Source organism: Suillus plorans, assembly GCF_016647745.1.
Source record: "Suillus plorans strain S12 chromosome Unknown HD556scaffold_8, whole genome shotgun sequence".
In the NCBI taxonomy this organism is placed as follows: Eukaryota; Fungi; Basidiomycota; class Agaricomycetes; order Boletales; family Suillaceae; genus Suillus; species Suillus plorans.
The window spans coordinates 752625-775558 of record NW_024537392.1 but is presented as its reverse complement, the minus strand read 5'-3'; the positions used below and the strand labels follow the sequence as shown (position 1 = coordinate 775558).

General features: G+C 48.6%; 9 protein-coding genes across 9 annotated transcripts; 7 read left to right on the top strand and 2 right to left on the bottom strand.

Moving 5' to 3' along the window:
* Positions 1 to 119: 119 nt before the first annotated feature.
* On the top strand, positions 120 to 1764 carry HD556DRAFT_1304943 (uncharacterized protein; the record flags this gene model as incomplete). Its single annotated transcript, XM_041299722.1, has 8 exons — positions 120 to 358; positions 416 to 556; positions 636 to 744; positions 793 to 975; positions 999 to 1166; positions 1204 to 1335; positions 1400 to 1548; positions 1596 to 1764. The coding sequence occupies 8 exons, from the start codon at positions 120 to 122 to the stop codon at positions 1762 to 1764; spliced, it is 1290 nt and encodes a 429-aa protein (XP_041164725.1).
* Positions 1765 to 2572: 808 nt separating this feature from the next.
* HD556DRAFT_1438981 (uncharacterized protein) lies at positions 2573 to 6160 on the top strand (the record flags this gene model as incomplete). The annotated part of the gene is made up of 4 exons (XM_041305908.1): positions 2573 to 3691; positions 3750 to 4121; positions 4180 to 5646; positions 5702 to 6160. 4 exons carry the CDS (start codon positions 2573 to 2575, stop codon positions 6158 to 6160), a joined length of 3417 nt encoding a protein of 1138 aa, XP_041164724.1.
* Positions 6161 to 6574: 414 nt separating this feature from the next.
* On the top strand, positions 6575 to 8363 carry HD556DRAFT_1341191 (Thiolase, N-terminal domain-containing protein). The gene is made up of 8 exons (XM_041302104.1): positions 6575 to 6810; positions 6866 to 6896; positions 6953 to 7206; positions 7254 to 7726; positions 7776 to 7873; positions 7925 to 8033; positions 8096 to 8157; positions 8209 to 8363. The coding sequence occupies exons 1-8, from the start codon at positions 6650 to 6652 to the stop codon at positions 8275 to 8277; spliced, it is 1257 nt and encodes a 418-aa protein (XP_041164723.1). The 5' UTR covers positions 6575 to 6649; the 3' UTR covers positions 8278 to 8363.
* Positions 8364 to 11238, top strand: HD556DRAFT_1341179 (chondroitin AC/alginate lyase). Its single transcript, XM_041302103.1, has 4 exons — positions 8364 to 8816; positions 8875 to 9258; positions 9315 to 10501; positions 10553 to 11238. The coding sequence occupies exons 1-4, from the start codon at positions 8475 to 8477 to the stop codon at positions 10977 to 10979; spliced, it is 2340 nt and encodes a 779-aa protein (XP_041164722.1). The 5' UTR covers positions 8364 to 8474; the 3' UTR covers positions 10980 to 11238.
* HD556DRAFT_1341175 (uncharacterized protein) lies at positions 11239 to 13045 on the top strand. The gene is made up of 3 exons (XM_041302102.1): positions 11239 to 11376; positions 11531 to 11880; positions 11935 to 13045. Exons 2-3 carry the CDS (start codon positions 11584 to 11586, stop codon positions 12691 to 12693), a joined length of 1056 nt encoding a protein of 351 aa, XP_041164721.1. The 5' UTR covers positions 11239 to 11376; positions 11531 to 11583; the 3' UTR covers positions 12694 to 13045.
* On the bottom strand, positions 13046 to 14964 carry HD556DRAFT_1341170 (Ima1 N-terminal domain-containing protein). Its single transcript, XM_041302101.1, has 6 exons — positions 14718 to 14964; positions 14551 to 14669; positions 14192 to 14498; positions 13962 to 14131; positions 13757 to 13915; positions 13046 to 13700 (listed from the first exon to the last, which is right to left on the bottom strand). The coding sequence occupies exons 1-6, from the start codon at positions 14917 to 14919 to the stop codon at positions 13074 to 13076; spliced, it is 1584 nt and encodes a 527-aa protein (XP_041164720.1). The 5' UTR covers positions 14920 to 14964; the 3' UTR covers positions 13046 to 13073.
* A 58-nt stretch (positions 14965 to 15022) lies between these two features.
* Positions 15023 to 16337, top strand: HD556DRAFT_1341167 (uncharacterized protein). The gene is made up of 3 exons (XM_041302100.1): positions 15023 to 15304; positions 15355 to 15486; positions 15534 to 16337. Exons 1-3 carry the CDS (start codon positions 15031 to 15033, stop codon positions 16262 to 16264), a joined length of 1137 nt encoding a protein of 378 aa, XP_041164719.1. The 5' UTR covers positions 15023 to 15030; the 3' UTR covers positions 16265 to 16337.
* Positions 16338 to 19437, top strand: HD556DRAFT_1341161 (glycoside hydrolase family 16 protein). The gene is made up of 17 exons (XM_041302099.1): positions 16338 to 16629; positions 16688 to 16753; positions 16829 to 17022; positions 17077 to 17167; positions 17221 to 17409; positions 17460 to 17652; positions 17718 to 17732; positions 17782 to 17802; positions 17850 to 17884; positions 17934 to 18167; positions 18215 to 18256; positions 18304 to 18433; positions 18482 to 18544; positions 18591 to 18610; positions 18665 to 18775; positions 18823 to 18992; positions 19046 to 19437. Exons 1-17 carry the CDS (start codon positions 16471 to 16473, stop codon positions 19137 to 19139), a joined length of 1827 nt encoding a protein of 608 aa, XP_041164718.1. The 5' UTR covers positions 16338 to 16470; the 3' UTR covers positions 19140 to 19437.
* On the bottom strand, positions 19438 to 22929 carry HD556DRAFT_1341152 (uncharacterized protein). The gene is made up of 13 exons (XM_041302098.1): positions 22832 to 22929; positions 22719 to 22778; positions 22314 to 22670; positions 22252 to 22260; positions 22111 to 22200; positions 21925 to 22062; positions 21557 to 21873; positions 21043 to 21502; positions 20397 to 20988; positions 20156 to 20342; positions 19968 to 20108; positions 19856 to 19915; positions 19438 to 19796 (listed from the first exon to the last, which is right to left on the bottom strand). Exons 1-13 carry the CDS (start codon positions 22865 to 22867, stop codon positions 19511 to 19513), a joined length of 2733 nt encoding a protein of 910 aa, XP_041164717.1. The 5' UTR covers positions 22868 to 22929; the 3' UTR covers positions 19438 to 19510.
* Between the last annotated feature and the right edge of the window lie 5 nt (positions 22930 to 22934).

Here is a 22934-nt window from a genome sequence, read left to right as displayed (position 1 = left end):
AGTTGTTATATAAACATACCCAAGTGCCTACAAGCGTCTGCATCTTACGTTGGTAACTATTAGCCAACATTACGAGACTTACGGTATTTCACAGAGCTTCCATTTAGTCATAATCTCCCATGACCCGGGGGCATTTGTCTCGTGGTCATGGCAGTCGTCAGCCGCATCATGCTTCCCAGAAGTCCAAAGGTAGAGGTCGAAGTCAATCTACTAGGGCCCAAAGCTCGTTGTCCCCATCATTATCTCCAAGTCCGCCACCCGCTCCAGAGCGAGTTCGTTCGCGCAAGCGCCGTCATGAGGAGTCCGAGTCTCCGACGGATGACTCGGAAGATGACCATAACCATCTCACGAAATCATCGTGCGTGTATCCTTTCGTGAGCAATACTGGTTGTGACGTACTACTGATTGTCTACAGCATTAAAAAAGACACAGATCCTATCAAGTCAAAAGGCCGAATCTTTGGCCGCATGGGTGAGATGTGGCGACCATTCGCCAGTGTCCTAGACGATGGTGTCGGCCGAGACGCCGATGATGATCCCCAGGCTTACACCACTATGTACGTTGACCTTTTTTTTTCTTTCATTTCCTTACGTTTTGCATGGTTGCTTTCCATCATTTACGTTTTTTTTTTCCAGCCAAAACATCCACCATGAGATTTACCGGGAGCTAGTCAAAATAGCTCCCGGTATTCCCGACGAAATTAAGCGTCTTGGAGCTCAAGGCTCTGCGATCATCAGCGCTAAGGTACGTGAATTCTTGAGCGATCAACATCTTGCTGACCAGTTGACATAGTTGGAAGTTGGTCGGCGTGGCTCCCGCAGTGAGGACATAAATTCCATGAAGGACAAGATTGGCCGGTGGCGCACCTTTGCACCACCTTACAATCCAGACCATCGATCCATGCTCGGTTTCAAGCATCCTGACTGCGGAAAGCTTTTGTGCCCTGCAAGTTTGGACTGGAATGATTCAAGGCATGTAGCTTACTGTCACACTTCTAGCATACTGAAACTACCGGCAGCGTTCGATCGAATTTGCGCGACGGCATTACGAAAGCGAGGCCCGACGATTTCCCGCTATTCCTTTACTCAGACGAGCAAGTCGATACTGAGGATCTTTTCCATGGCTTCCTACGGAATATGATTCTTGTTAAGGCTGGTGACGCTCACGTTTGTTTCAATTCAAAGCTGAGCGTGTTTCGTATAGGGATATCTTCACGTCTTTCGCGGCCCAAGTACCGCGACGAATTCAGTACGATCAGGCACATGCAAAGGCAATGCAGCCACTCACTCGATTAATAAGGTTTCTGTTCCTTCCATAGCTTATATTGCCACACTGGTGAGTCGCAACTTGGACAACTTTTGACTCTGTACGCTGATATGAATTTATCAATCCTGTTTAGATCTGTTTCGTCCTTTCCGATCAACCGACGTTCAGCGCTGGAGGGACTTCTGGTCACTGGCCATATCGCACATTCTATCGCACACTTCTGGAGGTTGTCAGTATCATGGATTCTCACGAGCGAGAGGATCTGTTAAATTGGTGGAACGAGTGTGTCATTTTGCTCCCGTTTTCACACCATCCTAATATTTATGTAGCAAAATCTATGCTGACTTTGCGGACCTTGAGGAGGAAAACGATGGCGTGTTGAGTATGGCTACTCGGATGAAAGCCCAAGCTACTTCAGCGTCACGGCCAAGGCCCAGGCCAATGGCTGTCAACCGTGAAAATCGTGACAATGTGCTGGAATCAGTTGGTACGAGCTAGAGCCAGCGAGATGGTTGTCAGTTTGTACTATCATATGCTCAATAATATGTGTTTTATTTGGTTTACATCTTATGGGTATTGTAAGCCTCGAGTGACATTCCAATTTCGCGACATTATGGTAGGTTGATTTTATGGGTGTTGTAAGCCTTGAGTGATATTCCAATTTCGCGACACTATGGTAGGTTGATTGCAAGTGAATTGCAAGAACGACACAATATGTACCAGGATTCCGTTGATGATTACATATCTGTATAACTATTGCACGTATTGCAGCTACATTGCAATGGGGTTATAACATAGGTTGACAAATGGTGGGTGCTCGTAGGCGATTGCAACGATGGCGAGTAGTTTCATCAGTTGGAACTTGATTACGAGCGCTTGGCAAAATGCGGAGTTTTCCCTGATGACTGATCTTGAATTCGTGCCAGCAGGTACTGTCGAGATACGCACCTAGGTTCGACCAAATCTGGGTGTGACCAAATGAACATTAGGTTCGAAGGTTCGCAGGGGGGTGTGACGCGTGACACACTGCGCTTAGGTTCGACGACCAATGTTGGGGTAGACACATTCCCTTGTATACATGCAGCGCTAAGGGGCCGCGGTGATCCTCATGACCCGCGGCTGGAGATGCTCACCTCAAGAGCTTCGTCTCTAATTTGACTTCCGTCTGGCAACATGGCAATGTCTTCTCGCTATGTTATGGTAAAGTCTTGTCAGTGTGGATCCTCCAATGTTTGGCGAGCGAGCCATAGCTCAGTCCACGAGATGGACATGGTCTGAAACATTTCCCATCCAAGTTTTCCACACCATGCCTGATCTCCATGTTGCCTCAGAGGCTAAATTCCAGGATGTGTTATCTGTGCCTGCACAGTTCTCAATTGCTCCTTCGGGCAGCCTTTCCGTCGCTGCATTACTGCTTATCAACCTGCCTACAGTGTTAGAAAACAGCGCTTCAGCTGCTAGAATTGTTTTTTCCAAACAGTCCCCTTTGCTCCAGTTGCCCACGGACTTTGTTTCACGACCTGTTCCGCCATTTCAAACAGCCTCGTCCCTTCGCAATCGTGCTAGAGGTGCATTTCGAGATGGAGATAAATCAGTGATCCATCCTTCATTCCCCAATGACCCGCTTCCAATGTGGGTCATGTCATACTGGGTCGCTATGTCGCATGCACTCGAGAATCAGCGTGATTGGCGCGCATCCCATGACTGGGTCTACGACAGATTTGATGTTGTTCCTACTGACGGACAAGAGTTGGAAATTATTGACGAGGTTCTAGATGTCTTAGAGAGCCTTCCATGGGATGCCCCTCTCAAGGGATTCGGTGCTCAGACAGATCTGAGGAGCACCGAGCTCCAACCACTGTTAGGATCATGTCCAATTCACGGTCGTGTTTTGGACAGCATGATTGCTGTAGTGGTCCAGCATATGCAAGCATCAGAGGATGAAGACCTCCAGTCTGTTTCGGTCGAATCTCTTGACTTTGCAGATATCCTTCGGCTTAGCGATAAACGGTGGAAGAGCTACGAGACGGACAAGGCTTTTGTTCACCTTCGTACCATTGGCTCTGCATTACGCGAGGGTGCACTTCATCGTATCCTCCTTCCCATCAATATCGACAATGTTCATTGGGCTGTTATCGAGGTCGATGCTACAAACCAAAGCATCTCCTATGCCGACTCCCTTGGCTGGAGTTGGCCTAACGAAGACATTGATGCCATACATCGTTGGCTGGGCTATCATGGTTTTGCCAAATTCAACCGGGCGACCACACTCCAGCACGGCAAACAGCTCGACTCGTTCTCATGTGGTATCGCAGCTCTAAACACTATCAAGCATGCCTTGTTTCAAGATCCGTTGTTCACTGCCAATAGAGCTTTTTCCCTCCGTATGGAGGAATTTCTTAATATCGTTTATGATCACCTCGAGGTATGGATATCTCATTCCTGGTGACGCAAATCTGAGACTCACTCTTCATGTGTTGCAGCTCTCCGATCCCAACGACGACCCAAATGACAGCTCATATTCAGACAGTGATGATGTCGAGATACAAGAAACTCAGCTACCATCCCCCCCAACTCTGCCTACGCATCATCCACAGCAAAAACCAAAACTCAACCTCCGTGCCACCAACGCAGATCTGAGCACCGGTCTGTTCAAGTTTTTCTCGACGGTTTCACGCGATGAGCATTTAAAGCTTGCCTGGAAGCCTTCCACTCGGGAGCTCAAGGACCGGGATCAGCAGGAGCAGGCCCGTTGCCAGGAAAAGTTCGATGTGTTTGAGAAGGCTGCTCGAAAGCGTGAAATGGCAGCTGAACGTAAGAGAAAACAGCGAGCCCGTGAAAAAGATGCCAAGCAGGTAAGCATAACTTTCATTCCTATCGCCGTGCTTTATGTCTCACGTGGCCTGTCATCAGAAACCCACCGTAGAATCTGTTCTTCATGATCATACTCCCCAACCGCTAGCAGTCACCATTGCTGAGGCTTCACGTCCATACCGTCAATTGCGAAGGCATGCTCGCAGCATGCAAAAATGTAACTCGGGCCGGAAGCGCAAGCGGGAGGACACAGAGGCTCGTCGTGTCAACTGGCAGAGCCCTCTTTTATGGCCGACCATCGAAACAGCTGCCATTCGTGTCGGCTATGGAATGTCACCGATTGAGATTGAGCGCGAGCTTAAGCGAGTCGATCCCTCCCGCTTTCATGGTATTTCTGCCCAAGTTATAGGAAGGTGGATTGACCAAAGTGGGACACGGCCAGTATGGCGTGCCAGTGTCCTCGCTCGTGTTCAAAAGGGCAACCTTCCCTTGACGACTGCAACACCACCAGGCATCCTTGCAAAGTATCCTGAAGTCACGAAGACCATCATCGAAGATCTCCGTGCTCTGCGTGCAGTTGGCGTGGCTTTGGATACAATGCGTTGTCGTGGTGTAATCATTGCTCGCATCACTGTCTCTTGCCCAGAAATCTTCGAGGCCACCGCCAAGGATGGCTCAAAATTTCGATGTACTGAGTCTTGGGTCAAGAAATTCGTACATCGAACTCTCAATTGGACATTCCGTCGTGCCACTCGCGCTGCACAAAAGACCCCTTCCAATGCTGATCAACTCTGTCTGGACCAATTTTATCGTCTGACCTTAACTATCCGTGATTGTGCGATCTTCGATGCTTCCTTCTATGTCAACATTGACCAGACCAACATCGTGTATCAACCTGCGAACACCGCTACTTACGAGGAAGTTGGTTCCAAGCAAGTCGCAGTGATTGGACAGGAAGAAAAACGAGCATTCACTGTGCTCGTTGGCATCTCTGCCTCTGGGGATGCTCTTCCATTCCAGGTCATCTATTGTGGCAAAACTGCTCGTTCACTCCCCTCGAAAACCACACAACAATTCAAGGACGCACAAGACTTGGGCTTTGAGCTGTGCTTCTCCAACACCGATACCTATTGGTCAACATTCCAGCTCATGTGCGATTATGTTCGCAATATTCTAGTTCCCTACTGGACAAGGCAGAAGGAGCTCGTTGGGGCTCCTGATGACCAGGAATGTATCCTACAGCTGGATGTTTGGTCAGTACACAAGTCTGTGCAGTTTCGCACTTGGCTTGATCAGCAGTGCCCATGGATCAAGTACCGCTTTGTTCCTGGCGGCTGCACCGGAATTGCTCAGCCATGTGATGTTGGCGTCCAACGCCCATTCAAGCTTGCCGTCAAGCGATCTCAACATGCTGATATCGTTGAGGAATCTCTGACATTGCTGAAGAAAGACGAAGCTGCACATGTCATCCGACTCGACACAACATTACCCACACTCCGTGATAGATCTTTACAGTGGCTCATCAACGGTTACCATGCTATCAACAAGCCTGACGTGGTCAAACAGGTATGTCACTCGCATTGTCCTCGTTTTACTCATGGATGTTAAAACACTCCTGCAGTCGTTTTTTCAGTGTAAGGCTGGTACAACATTCAATCTCTCGTTCGAGAGCCTCACCAGTCGTGAAGCGCTTCATGCACTACGTGATGTGCAAAAAAACGACACCATGACTTGGGAACGCATCAAAACGGCTCAATATAAGACTCCCGAAGCCGACGAAGAAGTAGAGCCACCCTTCACGCATGCTGCAGATGTCGAGCTTGATCCTAGCGATGTTTCGGTGGATACGGTTCTGCAACACATTGCATTGGGTGAATCATCTGTCCCTCATGGCTATAGCACTGATGATTTGGGTAATTTGCTGGTGGACAACGAGTCGGAGAGCTATGAGCGAGGGGTACTGGATGACATGATAGGGCTCCAATCTACAGCTGATGGGTCTACAGAGGTTGAGGCTGAGGGCCGTGGCAAGCGCAGACGTGTTGCGAACACTCAGTACAAAGACTTTTGGATGCATTAGATGTTTTTTTTTGCGTTTTTACCACTTGTCACAATTTAGGTTCGACGGCCTCAGAGTTGGTGTGACCGTCACGAAAAATAGGTTCGATTCGCCAGGCGTGTGACGGTGTGACGAACCTAGGTGCGTATCTCGACAGTACTGTTGTATTACGTAATCTGTGTCGGGGGTTTGTAGTTTCCTGGTTACGAGTCTAAGCTTGAGCGCTGAGCATGAGCACGGATAAGCACAGACCTATGCCAAACCTGTGCATAAGCACCCGGGTGAGAACGTCCCTGTTATATATATCATGCATATGCCAACAACGGCGAAGATTCATGCACCATGAGAAAACATGAGTTGCATGACATAATGCCTTCCCGAAGTTCCGTCTGAATTGGTTCCGGCTTACGGCACCCCAGGCTCAAGTAGTAAGGTTAGGTCGACGTCGTCACAATAGCTTATTTACTACTTTGCTGTTTGCCTAGGAAAGCCAATTGAAATCTACTTACCATGGCTCTGCAACGCTTGCGACAGCTCTCTTCGCATCTGACGGGTACCCCAGCCACGGGCTTGACTGCTTTGGAGCAGAAACATCCAGATGATGTGGTCATAACAATGGCCATCCGTTCTCCATTGACCAAAGCGAAGAAGGGAGCTCTGAAAGACACGATGTGAGTGGTCTAAACCGTCGCTGAGGATATTATACATATTTAACTTCTTTGGCAGGACGGACGAGCTTTTGTTGGAGATGTTCAAGGTACATCCAGAATGATTCAATACATACATTTCATCATCACCGAGCAGGCCTTTTAGCATGCAATAGTTCAGTCTCGTGTCAATCCAAGTGCCGTTGGCGATATCTGTGTAGGCACAGTACTCACCCCTGATCCGGTTTATCATGCCAGAGAAGCGGCGTTGGCAGCGGGTTTTCCGGAATCCGTACCAATTCAAGTCGTCAACCGCTTTTGCTCCTCCGGTCTTATGGCAGCAACCGTCATCTCAAATGAAATCCGCTCTGGTCAGATCGAGATTGGACTTGCCGTTGGTGCCGAGTCCATGACCCAAAAGTATGTCAAGAAAATCGATTGTATCTTGCGAGGCTTAACTATGTAAGCCCTGACAAAGGTGCTCCTCTTCAGTCCGAGGCCCTTGGGGTAAATGCTGCTGCTAAGGACTGCCTTTATCCCATGGGTTGGACCAGCGAGAATGTCGCTCAAGATTTTGACATCTCTCGAGAAATTATGGATGAATACTCGGCGAAATCATATCAACGGGCTGAACACGCTGAGAAAGCCGGTTACTTTGCGAAGGAGATTGTTCCATTCACTGCTTATGAGAAAGATCCTATTACTGGTGAACGCAGGAAGATCGTAGTTACAAAGGACGATGGCATCCGTTACGGGACGACAAAAGAGGGACTTTTGAAGATTCGGTCAGCGTTCCCTCAGTGGGGGAAAGCATGCACGACGGGTGGGAACGCAAGCCAAATCACTGATGGTGCGGCAGCAATCATGATGATGACTCGGCGCAAGGCGGAGGAGCTTGGGCTTAAAATTCTAGGCAAACATATCACTACTGTTGTTACAGGTGAGGTAAATATCCAGAATAAGCATTTACTTGCTAAAGTTATCCCGAGGCTGCCCTCCTCGTGTGATGGGCATTGGCCCCGTGTTTGCCATCCCCATGGTTCTTCAAAAAGCTGGTCTGAGCATAGAAGACGTTGACTTGTATGAAGTGAGTCTGACAACTTGTCAGGAGATGCATGCTCAATCACGGTACATACAGATTAACGAAGCATTTGCTTCGCAGTACGTCTACTGCATCCGAGAGCTTGGTCTAAATCCAGAGAAAGTGAATGTAAACGGAGGTGCCATAGCTTTTGGTCATCCACTAGATGAGTCAAATCCATGCGTTGTATATTTGCTACATCAAGCTGATGTAAATTGCCTTGATCACGTTGCACCGGTGCGAGACAGATTGTCACAGGATTAAATGAGCTCCATCGGAGAAAGGGAAAAGTATGATATTCTACCTTGTTCAACTTATCTATGTTTGACAATGCAATGCAGGTATTGGTCACTTCTATGTGTATTGGAACTGGAATGGGTGCAGCGGCGGTGTTTGTACGGGAGATCTGATGATAGTATTTTTGTACTTACGTCAGCAAGCAGTTAGCAGCCGTAATGCCGTTGTCTAAATTTGTGGTCCGACGTCTTCACCTTCCAACGTTCCAACGTCCCAACGTCCACACTCGCTTCTTCGTCTTGTTAACGCCCCACCTACAGTCTCTCTTTTATTACATCTTCGGCTTAACCTTCGGGCCAGTTTTGCACCAATGGCCGCAAATTATGATGCACTGGGTAGTCAGACCAGAGGTTCACCATACGGGTCTGGAGACCCATACTACAACGAGTCGTCAGGGTACATTACACCTGCTCGACCGCCCAAAAAGACAGTCAGTAAATGGGTGAAGTTTGGTATACCCGTCGCTGTCGTTGTTATAGTTGGCGCAGTTTTGGGTGGCGTTTTGGGCAGTCGCTCAAGCAAGAACGCTTCAGCGAACTCGGCGGCGGCGGCTAGCGCTGCTGCTACCTCAGCTATCAGTGCGAAGAACGATATCGGTCGTTTTGCTACAGCAACAGACAGCCAGTACTTGGTGCCCATATACCCAATGACTGTGAGTCCTGTTTACTGTCTGCATCTTCCTCGAGGTGTTGATTTCTTAAATTCCGCAGACTAACACCGCTGCATTTACTACTCCTACATTCGTCTCCACCACCAACACCAATCTTGCCTGGCCGCAAGATCCTTTCCAACCATCCAACCCTAGCCCAACCCAAGTTCGTTCTGACAGGCCTCGCCTCATTGCTCCTGCATACATGTGGGACTCCCTTCCCAACCTCATCCAAAATGATCCCTATCTTTCCGGTTGGAACGACACTATTTTCAGCAACGCAACACAGTACATGGCCCTGCCTCCCGTCGCATATTTCTTGGATGGCGGTAATGGTATTTTAGATCCTGCTCGTGAGATCAAACAACGTATCAAGGCATTCTCCTACGCATATCGCTTAACCAATGACACGAAGTGGCTGGATCGAACCTATGTCGAGTTGCAGGTATGTTTCTTGCCCTTTTTTGATGTAGCTTGATGTCTGATGCCCCGCGACTATAGAATGCAGCTGGTAATCTGACTGGCGGTTGGGGTCCTGATAATTCCACGAAATGGAACCCAGCTCACTTCCTCGACACTGCTGAGCTCACTGCAGCCTATGCTATCGCTTATGACTGGCTGTATGATGCGTGGACACTTCCTCAGAGAAGCTCGATCATGACCACCATGATCACGTACGGGCTTAATCTTGGGGTTGCCGCTTACAGCAACAACGTTGCCTACGGCTGGTGGAACACCAACATAGAGGGCAACTGGAATTGTGTTTGTAACAACGGTCTTACTATGGGTGCACTTTCCATCCTCGGCGATGACACCACGGGCATCGCTGCACAACTTCTTGCCTTGACCGTCCCCAATGCCCGCCAGAACTGTGCTCTTGCTCCTTCGGGCGACGGCACATGGTCTGAGACCGCCAACTACTGGTACTTCGGTACTACGGGTCATGCCGAGATGGCATCTTCGTTGTTGACTGCTACTGGTTCTACATATGATCTTCTGTCCGTCAATCCTGCCTTTCAGTTGACCGGCCAATACCACATGTATGTGTCCGGGCCCGGCTCCCTCTTCAACTACGGTGATTGTGGTCCAAACAAGTATTCCACCACCGCCAACTCCATGATGTTCTACGGCCAGCAGTATAACATGCCTCAGTACCAGCTTTTCCAGCGTGATCAGTTCGACGCTGCTGAACCATGGAGCATGTTCTGGTACAACCCTGCTGTCACCGGTGCTTTCTGGGATGGTTTAGCACTCGACCACTTTTTTGATAACAGCACTGATCAATGGGCCTCCATGCGATCCAGCTGGACAGACGAGAATGCTCTTTATGTTGCCGTTAAAGCAGGCACGCTGCAGGGGCACCAGACGCACAACGACCTTGATTGCGGCGACTTTGTCGTTGATGCTCTTGGTGTTCGTTGGTTCGGAGAGCTTGGGTCGGGGGACTACAATTCAATAGGCTACTTCAGCAATGACAGTCAGATCAGTGAGCGATGGATGTACTACCGCAAAATGACGGAGGGCCAGAACACCATTTTAGTCAACCAGCAGAACCAAAACGTCGCCGCTGTTCCGACTGTCAGATACGATACCTCAGCTACAGTTCAAGGGTCCAGTACTGTGATGAATGTTCCTGGTGACTCCAGTGCCTACTTCGTTGCGGACCTGTCGAGTGCATATTTCGATGTGTACGTTTGCTGATGCTTGTATAAGGAACTTGCACTAATGACCACTGGCAGTACCTCGTTCTCCCGCGGTGTTCACTTGATCAACGGACGTAAACAGGTACTCATCCAGGATGAGATCAACGCTTCAGCCTCCATTATGTGGCGAGCACACACCAACGCAACTGTTGCCATCAGTTCAGATGGCTTCACTGCCACCCTTACCATCGGTTCTGCGACCACCACTGTTCAATTGCTCAATCCTCCATCTGGCGCAACATTCACCACCATGGAACCTGTTCGGTTCGCTACTGATCCTACCCCCCCACAACCTGATCAATCTAATGATGGTGTGACTGTCCTGGTGATCAGTCTGCCTGCTGGCTCATACACGTTGGAGGTGCTCATTAATCCACAATGGCCAGGAATGTCATCGAGTTCATATACCACCCCCGCCTCTGTGCCTCTGAGTCAGTGGTCGTTGACAAGCCCTTCTTCTTAATTCAGATTTTTCTTGGACACTTTTGTTGTTATGCGGTGATAGACGTTTACAAACAAGATTGGAATTTTCTTGAGTTATAGGTAGTTCCACGTTCGTACGGAGCTTCACTGATTAACCTACGTATCGTTCCTTCCGTTGCGCTTTCGGAGTATTGAATATTGGGACGGACACGTGTTGTAGTTATACCGTCTGAAAACGATTTGAGTTTTAGATACTTATTTAGCCTGGACGGCTAACAATATTACAATAACACTCAGTTGGTTTCCTTGACAGCCCCCACACGAACGTTCTGTCTTCACCACAAGGGTTTCACTCCTAAACAACCACGCTCTTTTTTTCAAATCTGTCTTTTCTGCTTGGAACTAGTACGTGGGATAGAGAACTGTTACCTCACCGAGTGAGTACCTTCTAGCGCGCCTGTAAAGTGGTTCCTTTTTGTTGACTTATTTCAACTGTTCAACCACGACCTGTATCGACGGCTGGTCCATCTATTTGCTCGTTCTCTGTGTTCTCAATCTTGACCATTATTTTTACGGTCTCCACTCACCAAGGTTTAGTTTAGGCTTTTTTTCTTACCACGTACGCGCGACAAAATCTAGCGAAGATGCCCAAACTTTCTCTCCTTTTCTACGTCACACTCGTTCTTTCCTTGGTCATTGCCTCGGACGCAAAAGCATTCGACTCGAATCACCAAGTCAGCCACAACCGCTTCCTCAAGAAGCGAGTGCCGGCTCCCCTGATTGGTGGTTTCACTGTTCCTCAGCCTGGTCCCACTGTCATCGGAGTAGGGGCTGATCCTTTGACTTCAACCCCTGCTGCGGCAACGCAGTCCGCGCCAGTGGCAACTACAGCTGATAGCACACCCATATCTTCTGTATCCCCTTCGTCTTCTCCCGCTGCAGTGAGTTTCATCATATTTACCCTACATAAGCAGCAGCTGAGATTGTGCCGACAGACATCCGTTGGGACAACGCAAAGTCAAGTTAGTCAAGTTTTACCGACAACGACGACAACGACGAGCTTGACTTCTTCGTCGACATCTTCTTCATCCTCTACCTCCCCAACGAGCACTCAATCAACATCGTCAACACCATCAGCCATCCAAAGTGTTCAATCTAGTCCTCTTGCGACTCCTGATGCACCTGCACAGGCGGGCTCTCCCACCTCCCAGTCAGTCATACTTGTCACCAACACTGCTTCTTCAAGCGCAAGCGCAAGTGCCACACCATCTACTTTGTCCTCTTCTTCTACCGGTATCACGCACGCTGCCCTCATAGTCCTCATTGTCATTGCTGCAAGTGTCGGTGGTTCCATCATCATTTGGACCATTATTCGCAAGTGGAAGTTTGGCAAATCCTCCAGCTTCGATGGTCGCATGCAACCTATTGACTGGCAGCCGAGTAACGATATCGATGACAATAGTGGTATTCCCGGTCTGAACCGCCGTAACTCCACTGCATCATCGTTCCACTCTGGCTCCGGCCACGCCGGCATTGGTGCAACGACACTCAGCCCAATTCCTGACCATGATTTCACCGCAGGGCCTTCCAATCTTGCACCTGTTGGCGGTTATGCTGACCTTGCGCGTGGTCCCAGTCCTCAGCCTATGATGCAGGAACTCGCGCGTGGTCCGAGTGTCAACGCGCGTCAGTATCAGTCTGACCAATATGGCGTCCCGCTTCACCACGGCGCGTACGCCACGCACGGATATTGAGCTAGGAGAAAAGGCGCGGAGAATAGCATTCATTCATCCCTCGTACAGGGAGATGCTATCTATTGGTCACCTTTTTATTCTGTCGTATCAGTTAATGGCATCGGCTTGCTGAGCTATGCATTCGTTTCATTCCCATTTACATATGCGTATTTAGACGACAAACGTTATGCTTATATTCCTCGCGTCCATACCTCAAGTCATTGCATTTCTATTCCTTCCCCGTCGTACTTATACCTTTCATTGCTATTCTTGTGTTCTTGATGTCATGCACTACTAGGCAATCGTTTGCATGGTTGGGTACTCGTCTTTTGTCTGAATGAAAAATGCGGTTTGTGCAGGTCACAAATGAATATACTGTAATCTACATGGCGTAGTTGGAGTTAGGTCAATTTATTCCTTGTCGATTGCATTCCTTGCAAGAAATTGAACCCCAAGGCCGCAAGAGGGATGAGGATCAACGTGGCACCTGTCCACCACCAGCGCACTACAAATAGACGTAGGGTAGTCCGCGTATGCGTGGGACGGGTATCAGACGAAAGTTTCTGATCTCTATCGTCTAATTTGGTACTTGCGAACAAGGACTCCAGGCCCGTCGGCCGTTCTGGAGGGAAGAAGCGCTGTGGCCTGACCCACGAACCGTCATCGTCGTCATTAAGGATCCTCCTCGGCTTTGCGGGAGAAGGAACTGTAGGGGTCCAGTCCATAGCATCGTCATCCTCGTCTTCATCCTTGGTTTGAGAGCCTGTGTATGTTGAGTTGGACGCCATGAGAGAAGGAAGGCCGAATATCGGGTTACTGGAAGAGATTATGGGCTGTGACGAGAGTGAGAGTGATGCGAGGAGGTCTGGTTCGCTAGCGGTTCGCGTGTGGGGCGCAGGTGAAGGACGAGGAGAAAGCTCAGGTGTAGGATGTTCAGAGGCGGCTAGATGCTGGTGGCTAGAGGTATCGATTAAGCGAATTGGCGGGGGTTTCTGTACACGCAGCGCGACGAATGAGGTAGCAGAGATCTAAGCGTATGCGGCACGTAAATACGAAAGAAGGGAGAAGGTGGAATAGCACTTACAAGAACCTCAGCGATAAGTGATATTAGACAGTAGTAATGCGTTCGTGATGAATCCGGATATCGTGAAAGATGCAAGTAGTCCCGAGAAGGCGAGTGCAATGATAGTGAGAGAAGAATAGATGAGTGCAATCTGGAGAACCATGCGATCATTTGCAGAATCTGGTAGTGCGTCAGTAAATTAAATTCTGATTATCAATGGACTGACAATATAATGATTCTTGCCCCGAACGCGCAGATCACGACCTTGTATTCGGGCCTTCCTGAAGGAGTAGTATGTCGGGTCCCATGCAGTCCAAAATAAACTACACAGAGCGATAAGAGGAAGAGCCTGTCGCACGTAACCTAGTATATCGGGGAAACGGAGTTTTAACACAACTGCGACATGATAATCAGATACGATGGTGAAGCTAGAACTGTGATAATGTGTTGGCGCACCAGATGAGTGAGCGACAACAGCCACTGCTAACGTCATAAACCATAGAAACCCTCTTAGTCTCCACAGAAACAAATGAGTCTGAAGTTTTTCCCTTTCCCTATTGGATCCCGAAACTTGTCTCTGCTTCTCCTTGCCCCTGCTGTCATTTAACCATCCGCCCAGTGCCTTTGTCCGAGCCATGTGATCTTTCTTTCGGATCTCCTCTTCGACAGCAGGCATACAGTTGGCACACACCGGAGGATACCGGACGTGCAACGATTCACGATATTCTGGAAGTTTCTCCAAACGATGTGCGTAGTCCGGATGCTGTTCATGAGGTTTAGTGTGAGGAAACACGTGTAAAAAGGGCGCTTCCCACATGTGGTGGCGGTAGGTAGTTTGAGAGAAGGTTGACCAAGAGCATTTGGTTTGTCTGGCATGTATGACAAAACTGACCGGTCCCGTACATGGATGGCAGGCGGTCCTTGCTGGGAGAGGCTACCGATAAATTAGAGCGTGAATAGCAACAAGAAATTTGAAGCTTACCTCGTTTTGCAAAAGATTTCGAATTCAGGGATTCGTCGTGCATGGCAGGTTCATCTGACATTATTTCGCCGTTTGCATCATAGCGGTTCCAACAGTCACAGTGCGGACAACGAAAGGATCGTTGATCTGGCGGTGCAGGCTTGATGGCAGACCTACAGAAAAAGCAGATTGTACTGCCAGTGTGACGAAAGAGAGCTGGCATTTGGGTTTGAGACGTGTTAGCTGGAGGAGCAGTGAATAAATGAAATTGGCATTTGTTTATAAATTGACGAGAATGGAAAAAATTGCTCCTCTGTGGACTTTTAACAAGAGAATGTCACTGGCCCCAACACACACAACGCCTAGAGGTCAAGTGGTCCTACAACCCACATATTTCACGTGCTCCTTGTTTGTGGACCCTGCTCGCGAAGACATTGGCCACCTCATTCATGTCTATGCCGAGCGGTATGCCAGGTCTCCGCCTTCACAGCCTTTCCTGCTCTTCAAGGACATCTGGAACAACGAAGGATGGACGTGGTTGCATTTCAAGGTTTTTGATGCTAGATCTCGCGATGCTTTTCTCAAAGTCACCATGGAACTCTTATCAGGTAGGATCACGATTCACCTCCTGTGCACGTACTCATGTCATCGTATACAGAACGGTTAGCGGAATCCGAGTATCCTCTTACTAGAGCTGCTGCTCTGTTTGGCCTTTACACATCCTTTGCGACTCAACCATCAACGTCGGCTCCACCGTTGTATGCTCTCGCTCATCTCCCTATGACAGTCGGTAAGCCGCTCTTGTGTTCTGAGATCGGATAGCTCATTGGGTCTAAGACATGTATCAGTCTTTGCTGAAGCTGCCTGACGTACTCGAAACGGATTTCCTGCGCCCTTTAAGACCCCACATAATATATGTACTCTCCGCCTTGCAAAAAGCTCAGTTTTTTCGTATACTCCCCCCGTCTAATTTGTATCCGCATAGTCCGCGAGAACTGCCAAGGGAAAAATTTATCTCAGATGGGTACGAACAGGCAGCTTATTTTACCACAAATGCAACCAAGAAGAAAGGTCGACCGTCAAAACATGACAAGGTGAAGAAATCCAAGGACGCTGTCGTTGCGCTGGACAAGTGGCTAGACAAAACTGCATATACATATCAACCACCTCGGGTTACAAGTGCAGAGGCTCCACAGTCTGTCACTACGCATATTCTACTTTCACACCCGCCGAGCACGACACGGAACAATTACCGGGCAAAGAAATCGGAGTTACTGGAGAAACTTGAGCCCGATTATCCGTATGTGACGACTGAAGGACCTGGACGAGCAGCTTTGGAACGAGCAAATGTGGGGGTTGTTAGCAGGTTACAAAAAATAGACGAGGCAGCAGCAGCAAAGGGGATGGAGATTGGGGGAGAAGGCGGGGAGCGGACTGGATTACGTCGTGTGGAGAGAGCTGCTGATGAGCTTGGTAAAATTGGGTCGCTAGGAGGTCGTGGCGGCCTACTTGGTTTGTTAGAAGGCGCGGGCATTGTCGAATTGAGGGGAAACCATGCCGTTCTGTGAAACCATCAATCTATATTATTTTAAAAACTCAATATCCCCTGTGACACAACGGTGCCAGTTACTTCCCACGGCAAAATTCAAGTTCACTTACTCTCCCCGCCGCCGCCACCACCACAAAATTCAAATATTCAACTGTAACACCTAGTAGTCTCCCTCAATAAAATCCTTACCGCTCTTTAAATTCAATCCAATCGTTTTGCCTTTAGATGGCTTCTGATAGCCAAAGGCGTTTTCATTCTCAAACACCTCCCAATGCTCCTTCAACAGCAACTCTTTTTCAATCTGGAGGGGGCTCCCAGGTCGTGCAGGCCGCGTTTGCTAGGCCCCCCCCGTCCTTGAGAAGTACGCAAAGTTATCACACCATTGTTCGTCGTCAACTTTATATGACAGCCTTCACGTAATGTGTTCTGAATTTCCTCCCAGAGTGAGTCGCCTTACAGCAGTGCTGGGCGGACAGTGTCTCTCCAAGAACAGTCAATATCTGAAAAGGTACGTATACACTAACATATGCCTATTTTTAATTCAGCTGCGTCTTGCCGATCCCTAATGCAATATTTACTACAGTTCTCCCTCTCTCCTGATCCATCATTATGGGGTGCTACTCTTGCCATGAACCTCGAGGAACCAGATGACGAGCTTCACAATCCGGATCCTCGTCGAGACCGCAAGAATGACCGTGGCGGTTCTGTCTTCACTTACAGAGGTTTAACCAACCTTGGCTGCCTTATCTTCCTTGCTGTTGGAATGGTTTCTCTGTTGTACGCCCACATCATACATGTCAGCCTAGTCCCTGGGATTGACATACTCTTCAGTGCTGGATACCCTATGATTTCCTATTTTACGAAGCATTCTCTTTCAAATGAGGGTGGATTCAACATTGGCGGGATTAATGCGAGCGGACAGGCAAGTCTTCATATCTTCTCTCCAAGTTACAAATACCTATTACCACTGCAAAGATTCCCACTATGACAAATAATTATGGTCTTATTGACGTGGATACCCCATCATCCGCCCATACCTACACGTCCTTTGCAGATTCCTCGCAATGGCAGTTAGTATTCAGCGATGAATTCGAAGTAGAAGGCCGGACCTTCTGGCCTGGAGATGATCCGTATTGGGAGGCTGTAAACCTTCATTATTGGCAGGTAAATCTCATTTTTTCGCAGGTATTGGCTTTAGCTGAAACTGTAGTCAGACAAATGATCTGGAATGGTATTACCCTGATCAGGTCACGACCAGAAATGGCTCGTTGGAAATTACTCTATCTGAAAGGGAAATGAACAACTTGAGTTTCACCAGTGGATTGATCTCCACTTGGAATAAGTTCTGTTTCACAGGTGGTATGGTTCTGGCGTCAGTAAGTTTACCAGGGACAAACGACGTCAGTGGTACGTCTAATGTTTCGTTGTCTGTTTGTTTTTTATTTTACTGATCCTTTACTTCCGTCAACTAGGTCTGTGGCCGGCAGGTACGAAACGAAGCTACTAGTTTTTGCGAGTGTACTAACACGATCTCAGTGTGGTCAATGGGTAACCTCGGTTAGTAACGTCGTATTTTAAAAGCGCTCTCGTCTGACTATTCACAGGACGAGTCGGATATGGCGCGAGCCTTGAGGGAATGGTAGGTCCCTTTCTCAGGCTCGAAATTCAATCGTTGACCAATGTGCCAGTGGCCTTACTCTTATGATGCTTGCGATGTCGGTACAGCCCCCAACCAGACAATCAATAGCGCACCAGCGGCAGCTGTTACTGGCAACCCGTACGGCAACAGCGCGCTTTCGTATCTCCCTGGCCAGCGTTTATCAAGGTGTACTTGCAAAGGAGAATCCCATCCAGGACCTATGCACTCGGATGGGACATACGTTGGTCGGTCTGCACCCGAAATTGATGTTTTCGAATCACAGGTGTGGTAGTTCATTTTTTATTCTGATAGGCTTCCCAACAACCGTAGGTCACCACCGAAGGTCAAGTTTCTCAATCTGCACAGTGGGCTGTAAGTACAAGGTCTTTGTCAAGCGTCCTGACTCACAATGAAGACAGCCTATGAACCATGCGTACCAATGGTCCAACACGTCGCAAAACTATAAGATTCCCAACCCAGATGTCACCCAGCTCAACTCGTACCTCGGCGGTGTCTACCAGCAGTCCACATCTGGTGTCACGAACACAAGTGAGTCAGATTTATCTTGTAACTGTTCAGACGCTAACCAGATTTTAGACCAAAGTTGCTACACGCAAAACTCTGGCTGCTTTTCGACATATGGATACGAGTACAAGCCAGGTATCTATCGTCTTTAGTGTTTTACACGAGTTAACGGTGTCATCAGGTTACTCAGCTGATGGAGGCGTAAGTGAAACCCACAGTTTTCCTATGGTTATTATTGATGCAGTCTTTACGCAGTACATCAGTTGGATCACAAATGATGTCGTTGGGTGGACCCTTGATGCCGGCGCATTGGTAGCTGATTCCGCGACTGAAATTTCAGACAGACCAATTCCCCAGGAGCCAATGGTCAGAACATCATTTTTAGGCTGTTCTTTAGCTCATGCTCTTCGTAGTACCTTATCACCAACTTGGGCATCTCTGAGAACTTCCAAACGGTTGACTTCACGAACCTTATTTTCCCAGCTACCATGCGGATAGACTGGATTCGTGTCTACCAGCCTCAAGGCTCTATCAACATCGGCTGTGACCCTAAGGATTTCCCGACGGCTGCATATATCAATGAGTACGCACTACACTTTCACTGATACTGATTTAGTTTATGCCCCGTACGTTCAGGTATATTGAGGCATACACAAACCCGAACCTGACGACTTGGAGGAATGACTTTCAACAACCCTTCCCCAAAAACAATCTCACGACCGGGTGCTAGCGGTACATACATACTTATTCGGTCGCCCGTTTTCTGTTGTTTTTGTTTTTACGGACCTTGATACCGTCGGACTGGTATCATCCAGACTTGTTGTCTGTCATTTCCAGGATTTCATTCGTTTTTGTATACCTCCGGGACCCTGTGCACACTTCCCTACGTGTTCTATGCCCTGTTTGCCCTCCCCATATTGTTTGTTCTCTGTAGAGGTCTGTCATCTACACCTATGTTCAACGGGCATATTTGAGTATATCATATTCTGTAGAGGTTGGTTGGAATAATGAAAGGCGTTAAGATTAAGAGTGACCTGAATTCATTCATACCACTTGCGATTACATGATTACGTGTTCGAATATCCAATAAAGACATAAATCCTACATCCGGTCAAAAAGTGTTTGCAGTTTGGACAGCGTTCGTTCCAGCATGATGATGCCGCCTGCAGTCAGGCGGGGCACTGCAAGATTCTCATCTACCTCTGTGTTTTCTGGGCCCGACTGACTCTTCTGGATTAGTGCTCGGGAGTCGTTTAGGACTTTGGATAGCCTGCCCTGGGAATTGTACAACCAGTTGATCTCTGCCTCTAGTCCACCGAGAGGAATCTCCAAGGCGCGGCGAACAAATCCACGGGATAGGACATATGCCTTCTCACTGTAAAGTCGACTACATAATACGATGGAGTGAGTCATAGGCAGATGCGAGGAATTGAACGTGGACGCCACCTGTTAACCATGCCTTCCTCAGTACCCCTCAATTTTTCGTACGCAGGTTCACAGAACCAACTAGAAAGTACTCAGCAAGTTATAAAAGAGAAGACAGGGTGCAGAAACCTACGGCTCTTTCACCAACACCAGACCCTGTATCGACACAAAGGCCTGGAGAAGTGAAGATCTTGCCGCGCTCCACGTTTCCGTGCGGTCTCCACTCCACGTCCCGAGGATGGACAAACAAACTTTGCCTTCCTCGTACAAGTTTCTGAGTCCTGGTTAGCCGAGAGTAGCGCTTTCTTCATCCTCACTCACGGATTAACGCGACCGTTGCCGTTGGTCCAACTCAAGAAGTGAGCAATCGGTGGACTTTGAGGGAAGTTTGAGTCAAGCATCCAATCTATTACAAACGGTGCGTCTTCATAGGGTGTATTTTCCGGTCCAATAATGAGGCATCTCAATAAATCTGCACGATCCTCGTATGCACGGACGAGGATTGAATCTGTTTTGATTAGTATACGTGAAGCAAATGGGAGGAATGATTGATGATACAGACCTGGTAGGCTGGTTGAGAGCGCACGGTACTCTTTCGTCAGACGCGCGAGGAAATTCTTCGACGGCTGATTCGATACAGACGAATAAAATGCATGGTCATGGGGTGCACTTGGGAGAACTTCGAATTTCTTCCATGGAGAATCGGCATGACCGTCCTCATCTTCCTGAACAATAATCTCTTGGGTACTATCTGGCGATGTGTTGGACGACGATACTGGGAATGGTGAGTCCGAATCGGTCACGTCTGAAGTTACATCGTGTGATATCAGAGAATCTGGGATGCCATCACCCAATGGGATATCAATTTCGTCGGCCCAGGTGTCCACGTCCATTCCATCGCCATCCTCATCACTATCCTCCTCGTCCTCCCATTCTGAATCGTCATGGTCGTAGCGCCATGTGCCATCTGCATCTAGATGCCACACACCCTCGGTGTTGTCAACATGAGAGCCTTGATCGGATCCGTCTTCACCCTCCCAGCCATCATCTTCAAATTGTTCAAGAGTGTCGTAAAGCTTGGTCAGCCGTGAGAGAGGGTAGATAGCCATAGATCCATTCGGATGGGTGACATCGACTGTTCCGTCAAGACGAAGCTTCGAATTAGAGTTAGTTCAGAAGCAGATGATGCAATTCGGTAGGGGACTCACCCCAGTGACCTCTCCAAACCATGACAGAGATGCATTGTCCCGCGTTGGATGTTTGACACGGGAAACAGTGGGCTTTTCTTTTCGTTCGGACGCTATTTTCGTCCCCATATCTGCCATCGTGCGCCTCCAACCGCTGAATTCTCCGTCAGGCCTAACTGGCACCTCTCTCACCCACTCCTCGATCTCGCCGATTCTCGGAACTCGAGGGGATTCAAAACCATTTGAGGCGCCCTCACGGTGGACGAATACCTTGTCACCACGGCGCACGCCGAGATGGGTATGTGGAGTGCCTGCCGCCCAATCACTGACACCGTTTGGGTCGAGTTCAAGAACAGAAACAGTTTCAGTCTTGCCAGTACTCGTGAAACGAATGACGGCGACTCGATCAGTAGAATTGACCGATTGAACAACGGCTGCGTGCTCTTCACGCTCAAATTTCCATAGGACGTGGTCGCCTGGCCTGAGGAACCATGTGTTATTCAATGCCATACAAGACATAGCGAAGAAACCTTACCAGCAGTCATATTCATCCGGATTCAGGTATGGAATCAGCTCCGTGGAAGGGAGGCTCTCCTGTGATCCATCTTGCCAAAGAACATTGACGACCGTTTTCGTCTCCCTCACGCATAGGGTCTTGATCGTCATGGCGCCATTTGATTCTGACTCGACACCGTATCTTGTGACAGGCACGCCTGCATCGTTCTCCAGCAGAATCTTATCCCCGACACGTACATCATCCACACGCATCCTAATCACTGTCAATTTGGTCAAATCTTCGCCAGACCAGAAACGTGCTGGTCGCTGTTTGAGTTGGGCGACACTAGGATTCAACTACACAATGCGCTAAGAATGTGAGGGACTGAAGAAGATAAAGAGACCTACACTTTGATTTACCGCTAGCCAACAGATGGCTAGTATTGTGCGCTTCATATCTATGACAGTGTCATCCGGGCTAGGTAGTGGGGCTCCTTTAGGATAATTCACTAGCCCGTGAAGTGCCTCGGGGTCCGGTAGAATGTCCTTAAAAAAGTGAGCGCACAGAACAGTAGACACCCAGGTGGAACCTACCGGCCCCTTGTCGCCAATTGTCAGACGAGAGCTAATTTCAGGTAAGCGGACGAAGGCGCCAGACGCAGAAACAAGAAGTTCGTCGAATAGCTATGGGAATCGTCAACCGTCACTTCTTTGTACCGTAATTATTGCACAAACCTCTATGACCTTCATGTGGGAACTCAGCATGTCATTTCGACTTGCGAGACATTGGAGCGCACCTGTCCAATCCAGTCATCGTAGATAACATAATCTCCACCGTCAACGTCAGTAGCACGTCTGACTTCCCTGATATCTCTCCAACCCTCTACTTGCTCTCCGCTGATTGCGTGCACAAGCCGTGCTTGTACCTCGATGCTGGTCACTACGCCAGAACGAACATCATCAACGCTACGCTTGCAATAATCCCCTGACTGAAATGTTCTATCTACGAGCTCATAGTGAGACTCCGGGACGATGTCGCGAACACCGCCTGGGAAGAATGAGACCCCGATCTCACCACGATCAAGGGATCTCATTAAGGGGTCCGTGAACGGACTTGGGAGTGGTGGGATATCCTCGGCATCGTGCCAGCATCTCTGTTAATTCAATGAGCAATGTATAGAGTTCAGCGGGTGCATACTCACAAGTACAATTCCATATACATTCGGCGAGTCGATGCGGCGCACGATATCCTCCTGGTAGAACTTTATGGACCGAAGTAAATCAAAAAATCCAGAGTAATAACACAGACGCCTACCTTGGTGGGCAATCTTATCCTTTGGGCGGTGGTCATTACCACAGCAACCTGAGAGGAAGATATGTCTGAGAATTGGTCGAATGAGAAGAGAACAAAACCATCG